The 9,963-nt window shown below is 49.0% G+C and overlaps 1 protein-coding gene across 1 annotated transcript in view; it reads right to left on the bottom strand.

Moving 5' to 3' along the window:
• Nucleotides 1-3,022: 3,022 nt before the first annotated feature.
• LOC135535655 (polypeptide N-acetylgalactosaminyltransferase 1-like) overlaps nt 3,023-9,963 on the bottom strand; it is a 14,942-nt gene continuing 8,001 nt past the window's right edge. The window contains exons 4-6 of the mRNA XM_064962107.1: nt 4,634-4,800; nt 3,420-3,547; nt 3,023-3,217 (exon numbers count right to left, since the gene is read on the bottom strand). Coding sequence (XP_064818179.1) covers nt 3,023-3,217; nt 3,420-3,547; nt 4,634-4,800 — 490 coding nt within the window. The remainder of the gene's footprint in view (nt 3,218-3,419; nt 3,548-4,633; nt 4,801-9,963) is intronic.

Raw genomic sequence — 9,963 nt, 5'->3', positions numbered from 1 at the left:
ACTGACTTCCAGAATCCCTCTAGTTTGGGGCACTGCCAACATATGTGAATGAGAGGAAAACTGACTTCCCAGAATCCCTCCAGTTTGGGGCACAGCCAACATATGTGAATGAGAGAGAAAACTGACTTCCAGAATCCCTCTAGTTTGGGGCACAGCCAACATATGTGATTGAGAGAGAAAACTGACTTCCAGAATCCCTCTAGTTTGGGGCACTGCCAACATATGTGAATGAGAGAGAAAACTGACTTCCAGAATCCCTCTAGTTTGGGGCACTGCCAACATATGTGAATGAGAGAGAAAACGGACTTCCAGAATCCCTCTAGTTTGGGGCACAGCCAACATATGTGAATGAGAGAGAAAACTGACTTCCAGAATCCCTCTAGTTTGGGGCACTGCCAACATATGTGAATGAGAGAGAAAACTGACTTCCAGAATCCCTCTAGTTTGGGGCACAGCCAACATATGTGATTGAGAGAGAAAACTGACTTCCAGAATCCCTCTAGTTTGGGGCACTGCCAACATATGTGATTGAGAGAGAAAACTGACTTCCAGAATCCCTCTAGTTTGGGGCACAGCCAACATATGTGAATGAGAGAGAAAACTGACTTCCAGAATCCCTCTAGTTTGGGGCACAGCCAACATATGTGATTGAGAGAGAAAACTGACTTCCAGAATCCCTCTAGTATGGGGCACAGCCAACATATGTGAATGAGAGTGAAAACTGACTTCCAGAATCCCTCTAGTTTGGGGCACAGCCAACATATGTGAATGAGAGAGAAAACTGACTTCCAGAATCCCTCTAGTTTGGGGCACAGCCAACATATGTGATTGAGAAAACTGACTTCCAGAATCCCTCTAGTTTGGGGCACAGCCAACATATGTGAATGAGAGAGAAAACTGACTTCCAGAATCCCTCTAGTTTGGGGCACAGCCAACATATGTGAATGAGAGAGAAAACTGACTTCCAGAATCCCTCTAGTTTGGGGCACAGCCAACATATGTGATTGAGAGAGAAAACTGACTTCCAGAACCCCTCTAGTTTGGGGCACAGCCAACATATGTGATTGAGAGAGAAAACTGACTTCCAGAATCCCTCTAGTTTGGGGCACTGCCAACATATGTGAATGAGAGAGAAAACTGACTTCCAGAATCCCTCTAGTTTGGGGCACAGCCAACATATGTGAATGAGAGAGAAAACTGACTTCCAGAATCCCTCTAGTTTGGGGCACAGCCAACATATGTGATTGAGAGAGAAAACTGACTTCCAGAATCCCTCTAGTTTGGGGCACTGCCAACATATGTGAATGAGAGAGAAAACTGACTTCCAGAATCCCTCTAGTTTGGGGCACTGCCAACATATGTGAATGAGAGAAAACGGACTTCCAGAATCCCTCTAGTTTGGGGCACAGCCAACATATGTGAATGAGAGAGAAAACTGACTTCCAGAATCCCTCTAGTTTGGGGCACTGCCAACATATGTGATTGAGAGAGAAAACTGACTTCCAGAATCCCTCTAGTTTGGGGCACTGCCAACATATGTGAATGAGAGAGAAAACTGACTTCCAGAATCCCTCTAGTTTGGGGCACAGCCAACATATGTGAATGAGAGAGAAAACTGACTTCCAGAATCCCTCTAGTTTGGGGCACAGCCAACATATGTGATTGAGAGAGAAAACTGACTTCCAGAATCCCTCTAGTTTGGGGCACTGCCAACATATGTGAATGAGAGAGAAAACTGACTTCCAGAATCCCTCTAGTTTGGGGCACTGCCAACATATGTGAATGAGAGAGAAAACTGACTTCCAGAATCCCTCTAGTTTGGGGCACAGCCAACATATGTGAATGAGAGAGAAAACTGACTTCCAGAATCCCTCTAGTTTGGGGCACTGCCAACATATGTGATTGAGAGAGAAAACTGACTTCCAGAATCCCTCCAGTTTGGGGCACAGCCAACATATGTGAATGAGAGAGAAAACTGACTTCCAGAATCCCTCTAGTTTGGGGCACTGCCAACATATGTGAATGAGAGATGTATGACAGCTTCTGCACTTATCAACCCCAACATTTATCCAAGTTTTCATCATCATTGTAAAGCCATAGTTGCTTTGTTGCATTAAAAAAGTCATTTGTGAAGATGATTATTTATTTAATGTGAATAGTGATTCATTTTTTTAATGGTCCTTCATTGTAAGGTCAACCCAGTTAGGTGAACTAAACTCTAGTTTTAACATGGTGAAACTAGTCCTTTCAAAAATACAATTCTAAAGAAACATTGAACATCTAATAGTAAAATCCTGGTGTAAAAGCAGGTGAGCTGGTTCTACTCTTTCGGTCATTTTCTGGTGTTTTGTGGTGGAAGACTGAGCAGTTGGAGCACAGCCCTGTTACCCAGAGATACACAGGCTAGACATGTTTTAACAATGTTAATGTTTTAGTGAAGCTTGCATTCAATTGCCCCTCTCATTGCACACAACATGCTTCCATTCCTCCGTCACAAGGGAATTTATGGCTAATTTAAGATGATGGCGTCAACCCTTTACGCTCAACCGTTACTTTATTTGCCACTTACTACAGTATTATTTTATTTAACCTCTTGAGATGGAAAACAGGTGTTTTATTCATTTGAACATGTGCTCTTTATGACAGAAGAATGTTAAAATTAGGTGAACTAAAATGTTGCTTTTCTCCACCAAGTTACACTAGTACTGAAAAGTCATCTAACTGGTGGAACGACCCAAGTCCTGCTGTCAGCTCAGCACATTTACAGCTGTAGCACGGAATACAATCTGACCTCTACCTCTCTCCCTCTGCTGTGTGTGTGTGTGTGTGTGTGTGTGTGTGTGTGTGTGTGTGTGTGTGTGTGTGTGTGTGTGTGTGTGTGTGTGTGTGTGTGTGTGTGTGTGTGTGTGTGTGTGTGTGAACCAGCCTGAGGACATAAGTAAACAGAGGCTTTGTAATTAAGCATAAAAAAAAACAAGGACAAGCCCCCTGCAGGCTCAACAAATTGTTACTCATTTATTTATTACACCCAGCGTGTGTGTGTGTGTGTGTGTGTGTGGAGTGTGTGTCGTGTATGTGTGTGGTGTATGTATGTGGTGTGTGTGTGTGTGTGATGTGCCTGTGGGTGTGTAACATACCTGTCTAGTTTGATGCGGGCCAGTAGAGGTTCCAGCCAGCCAATGGTGCATTCACAGTGAGCATCTAGAAACGTGATCACCTACATGACAACAAACACTTTACTATTACAGAGAGGCTACTGACAGCAGCTGCATCTGAGCAGCATTTCACCATTTATACACACACACACACACACACACACACACACACACACACACACACACACACACACACACACACACACACACACACACACACACACACACACACACACACACACACACACACACACACACACACACCTGTCCGGTGGAGAGTGAGGCTCCTTTCAGTCGAGCTCTGATCAGTCCAGATCTCTGTTCCATCCTCACCACTCTGACTGGAACCTCCATCCTCCTGACATACTGCTCTAACGGCCGCTTCAGGAAGTCTACAACATACACACACACACATCACACATCAGAGACACACACACACACACATCACACACAAAAGCAAGCCCAAAAACATATACTTAGTGTACTACCAGACCCATAGATGGAATAAATCCATCATCTGTATATATACAGTGCCTTGCGAAAGTATTCGGCCCCCTTGAACTTTGCAACCTTTTACCACATTTCAGGCTTCAAACATAAAGATATAAAACTGTATTTTTTTTGTGAAGAATCAACAACAAGTGGGACACAATCATGAAGTGGAAAAACATTTATTGGATATTTCAAACTTTTTTAACAAATCAAAAACTGAAAAATTGGGCGTGCAAAATTATTCCCTTTACTTTCAGTGCAGCAAACTCTCTCCAGAGGTTCAGTGAGGATCTCTGAATATACATACATATATATATATGTGTGTGTGTGTGTGTGTGTGTGTGTGTGTGTATATGTGTGTGTGTGCGCGCGTGCGTGCGTGTGTGTATACACGTCAGCATACCTGAGTGTGGTGAGTTAAAGAGAGAGTGTGATCTCTGGTGTGGTCTGACTCGTAAGTGACATCTCCCTCCCAGACAGCATGCTCTCAGAGCTAAAGGATACCACCGACCCACTATCCCTTCCCCCTCCTCCCTTTCATCCCTCTATCCCAGGGGTCAATAGGGGCACAGAGGGGGTTGGAGGAGGCTGGGGGTAATCCCTGCTCCCGGGTATTAGGGACCTAATAATCTGCCCCAAACAGGGATTAACAGCACTGGGCTGAGAGACAAGACACAGCACTCTCACACACACACACACACACAACACACACACACACACACACACACACACACACACACACACACACACACACACACACACACACACACACACACACACACACACACACACACACACACACACACACACACACACACACACACACACACAGTCACAATTGCAAAACACACACACAGACGCATACATGCAGTCACACAGAGACACACAGTCACACACACATATTGTGCACACAGCCTTACACAGCATTTAGGAACAAGCCCAGATAAGCCCAGATAAAGAGACAGACAGTGCATCTCAGCGTGTACCTCTCTCACTAGCATCGTCCACCAGTACCACCTCCTCCAGCAGAGACTTGGGGGAGCGGTCGATGACAGAGCGGACGGTCCGCAGCAGAGTGGACCAGGCCTCATTGTGGAACACGATCACTACACTGGTACGAGGCAGATCGTCTGGATACAGCTTATTCTTACAGCTACGGAGGAGACAGAGAGAGAGAAACTAGAAGTTAGAGACTACATATACAAGACGACACACACACACAGAGAACACATACACACACTCACACAGAGAACACACTCACACCACACACACAGAGAACACACTCACACCACACACACAGAGAACACACTCACACCACACACACAGAGAGAACACATACAGAACACACACACACACACACACACACACACACACACACACACACACACACACACACACACACATACAGAACACACACACACACACACACAGAGAACACATACAGAACACACACACAGAGAACACATACAGAACACACACAGAGAACACACACAGAAGGGTCTTTCATGATGAACTGCAGTAATGTATCCTGTGGTTCTGGAACAAGCAGCACATGATTTCATCATTAATATACATGGTGCATATCGTCCCCAATAACTTGCCACACGACAGATGGGGTGACATGGCCTTTGACATGAGTGGATTTGAAAGATCAGGAAAATGAGCATCAAAGAGAATCATGCTCCCTCCCTCAATCCTGCTCCTTCCCTCACACCTGCTCCCTCACTCCCTCCTGCTCCATCACTTCGTCCCTACCTCCCTCACTCCCTCACACCTGCTCCCGCCCTCCCTCACTCACTCCTGCTCCCGCCCTCCCTCCCTCACTCCTGCTCCCGCCCTCCCTCCCTCACATCTGCTCCCTCCCTACCTCCCTCCCTCCCTCCTGCTTCCGCCCTCCCTCCCTCCTGCTTCCGCCCTCCCTCACTCCTGCTCCCTCCCTCCCTCCCTCCCTCCCTCACACCTGCTCCCTCCCTACCTCCCTCACTCACTCCCTCCCTCACACCTGCTCCCTCCCTATCTCACTCACTCCCTCCCTCACACCTGCTCCCTCCCTACCTCCCTCACTCACTTCTGCTCCCTCCCTCCCTCCCTCACTCCTGCTCCCTCCCTCCCTCCCTCCCTCACACCTGCTCCCTCCCTCCCTACCTCCCTCACTCCCTCCTGCTCCCTCCCTCCTGCTTCCGCCCTCCCCCCTCCTGCTCCGCCTCCCTCACTCCTGCTCCCTCCCTCCCTCCCTCCCTCCCTCCCTCACACCTGCTCCCTCCCTACCTCCCTCACTCACTCCCTCCCTCACTGACGCTCCCTCCCTGTCTCACTCACTCCCTCCCTCACACCTGCTCCCTCCCTACCTCCCTCACTCACTCCTTCTCCCGCCCTCCCTCCCTCACTCCTGCTCCCTCCCTCCCTCCCTCACACCTGCTCCCTCCCTACCTCCCTCACTCACTCCTTCTCCCGCCCTCCCTCCCTCACACCTGCTCCCTCCCTCCCACCTCCCCCTCACTCCCTCCCGCCCTCCCTCCCTCACTCCTGCTCCCTCCCTCCCTCACACCTGCTCCCTCCCTACCTCCCTCACTCCTTCTCCCGCCCTCCCTCCCTCACTCCTGCTCCCTCCCTCCATCCCTCAAACCTGCTCCCTCCCTACCTCCCTCACTCACTCCTGCTCCCTCCCTCCCTCACTCCCGCTCCAGCCCTCCCTTCCTCACACCTGCTCCCTCCCTACCTCCCTCAAACCTGCTCCATCCCTACCTCCCTCCCTCACTCACTCCTGCTCCCTCCCTCTCTCACACCTGCTCCCTCCCTCCATCCCTCACTCCTGCTCTCGCCCTCCCTCCCTCACTCCTGCTCCCTCACTTCTGCTCCCTCCCTCCCTCACTCCTGCTCCCTCCCTCACTCCTGCTCTCACCCTCCCTCCCTCACTCCTGCTCCCTCCCTACCTCACTCCTGCTCCCTCCCTCCCTCACTCCTGCTCCCTCCCTCCCTCCCTCCCCCACTCCTGCTCCCTCCCTTCCTCCCCCATTCCTGCTCCCTGCCTCCCTCCCTCACTCCTGCTCCCTCCCTCCCTCACTCCTGCTCCCTTCCTCTTGCCCTCACTCCTGCTTCCTCTTGACCTCCCTCCCTCCATATATCTGCAGAATGTTCCCTCTCTCCCCACCCCTCCCTCAGAGTAATGGAATGTAGCAGGGGAGGAGAGGTGAGAGAAGAGGTGAGGATTCCTTCCCTCCTCCAGCTGCTCTGTCTCTGGAACCTATTACCTCACACACACAACCGTGGTGTGTGTGTTTCTGCTCTTAGGGAGCGGGTAAAACAGTTGCGTCAGATTACTTACTTGTCCACACACACATCAACACACACCAACACAAACACAAACTTACCTAACCCTGTGAGCTACTAGCATGACTTTCCAGACATGATCTATGCTCCGAGACAGACAGAAAACTATAACTCATCATCATCAAGTGTGTGTGTGTGTGTGTGTGTGTGTGTGTGTGTGTGTGTGTGTGTGTGTGTGTGTGTGTGTGTGTGTGTGTGTGTGTGTGTGTGTGTGTGTGTGTGTGTGTGTGTGTGTGTGTGTGTGTGTGTGTGTGTGTGTGAGAAGTATACATGGAGAAAGAGAGAGTAGACAAGTTGTGAAAGGAACAACTGGGTGAGGCAGTACATTGTGGGGGAGGTCAGCACATTGTGGGGGAGGTCAGTACATTGTGGGGGAGATCAGTACATTGTGGGGGAGGTCAGTACATTGTGGGGGAGGTCAGTACATTGTGGGGGAGGTCAGTACATTGTGGGGGAGGTCAGTACATTGTGGGGGAGGTCAGTACATTGTGGGGGAGGTCAGTACATTGTGGGGGAGGTCAGTACGGGCTGCACACGGGTTCTGATTAAACACGGGGAACTCTAGAGCACACACACACACACACACACACACACACACACACACACACACACACACACACACACACACACACACACACACACACACACACACACACACACACACACACACACACACACACACACACACAGCAGTATCCTACTGACCTCCCCAGCCAACCTCCATACTAACAGTTGAATTATAAAGCATCAGAAGGGATCTTGGCTCATGCTGGTCTAGTATGTGATTTAATGTGTTGTCTCTGATTTCTCACCACTCCCACCCCACCCAAACCAGCCAAAGACCAGCTCCAGCTCCAGCCCCACCCAATCCCAGACCAGCTCCAGTCCCACCCATTCCCAGACCAGCTCCAGCCCCACCCAGACCAGTTCCAGCCCCACCCAGACCAGCTCCAGTCCCACCCATTCCCAGACCAGCTCCAGCCCCACCCAGACCAGTTCCAGCCCCACCCAGACCAGCTCCAGCCCCACCCAGCTCTAGGCCCACCCAGACCCAGACCCAGACCAGCTCCAGCCCCACCCAGCTCTAGGCCCACCCAGACCCAGACAAGCTCCAGGCCCACCCAGACCCAGACAAGCTCTAGGCCCACCCAGACCCAGACCAGCTCCAGGCCCACCCAGACCCAGACCAGCTCCAGCCCCACCCACGTCCAGACCAGCTCCAAACCCACCCAGCTCCAGGCCCACCCAGCCCCAGACCAGCTCCAACCTCACCCAGCCCCACCCGGACCAGCTCCAGGCCAGCCCCACCCCTACCTAGCCCAGTTCCACCCCTACCCTACCCAGTCCAGCTCCACCCCCACCCAGCCCAGCCCCCCTATCCAGCCCAGCTCCACCCCCACCCAGCCCAGCCCCATCCCTATCCAGCCTAGCTTCACCCCCACCCAGCCCAACTCCAGCCCAGTCACTGCTGCTATTGACTGAGTCTTATCTGTTAATTGGAAAAGCAGGTGGTGGGAGACGAGCCTGGGACAAAACACTCTCAGTAATCAACTAAAGCTCAGAAAGAGAAACACATTTCACACATCAATGTGCACTGTCTGACTCCAGGCAAGGCTGTGTGTGTGTGTTAGGCTTGGGCGGTATCCAGATGTTCGTCATGCCAACCTTCTCTCATCCCGGGATTTACGTTATAACCGGCACAGCACACAAGGGGGCGCTAAAAACACAAGAAAAGCCCATTGGGCCTCTAATACCAGGATGCTAACAAAATTTGCACAAACTAATAGCTATATCACATAGATGCTGTTAGCTATACGCTAATGAGCGAAAACGAACATAAACTAATCGCAAATGCAAATCCTGCTCATAAAGTTACACAAGCATAGCTAGAGGAGCAGAGGGGAGAAGAAAGGTAGAAGATATAAACACTAAAGGAAGCACAGGGAGAGATTTAGCAGCAGTACAGAAAACTCATCCAGAGATCTTTGATATCTGGCAGAAAGACATTATAAGATATCGGGTGGCTTAACGTTTAATAGTGAATTGTAGTGTAAATTCATCTCATGTGCACTGCAGAAGAGAGACTCAAGTGTTCTGGGGAACTACACTTCATAATGTAAAATAATGTGACAGCTGAAATGAAGAACACAAACAGATCTTTCATACGCCTGGAAGGTCCAGTCATTAACATAATCTATAACGATTCATCTATAACGAATCATCTTTAACTAATCGTCAATAACAAACTAGATAATAACAGATATTTGTTGAACATCTATATCTAATGACCTATAACTAATCATCTGTAACTAACCAACAAACCATAAAAATAACTAATAATCATCAATAATAACCTAATACCAAATCACTGCAATTATCTATATTATATTAAAAACTGTCTGGTTCAGGCCCCGAATGCTGATTGGCTGACAGCCGTGGTATATCAGACCGTATACCATGGGTATGACAAAACGTTTATTTTCACTGCTCTAATTATATTGGTAACCAGTTTATAATAGCAATAAGGCACCTCGGGGGTTTGTGATATATGGGCAATATATCACGGCCAAGGGCTGTATCCAGGAATAGGAAGAGCCCTTAGCCGTGGTATATTGGCCATATATCACACCCCCTTGGGCCTTATTGCTAAAATATAAATTGGTTGGTTTGAGGCCTGGTTGCTGATTGGCTAAAAGCTGTGGTATATCAGACTGTATACCATGAGTGTAACAAAAACATTATTTTTAATGTTCTAATTACCTTAGTAACCAGTTTGTAATATCAATAAGGCACCTCGGGGTTTGTGGCATAAGGCCAATATAGCACAGCTTTAATAAAGATATGTTATTAGTCTGTTGTAGGTGATTATCTCTAGACTATAGAGGATCTGTTCTGGTGATTATCTCTAGACTAGAGAGGATCTGTTGTAGGTGATTATCTCTAGACTAGAGAGGATCTGTTGTAGGTGATTATCTCTAGACTAGAG

Source organism: Oncorhynchus masou, unplaced genomic scaffold (assembly GCF_036934945.1).
Source record: "Oncorhynchus masou masou isolate Uvic2021 unplaced genomic scaffold, UVic_Omas_1.1 unplaced_scaffold_4901, whole genome shotgun sequence".
In the NCBI taxonomy this organism is placed as follows: Eukaryota; Metazoa; Chordata; class Actinopteri; order Salmoniformes; family Salmonidae; genus Oncorhynchus; species Oncorhynchus masou.
Note: the sequence above shows the minus strand (reverse complement) of the source record. Positions and strands in the feature narration are given on the sequence as shown.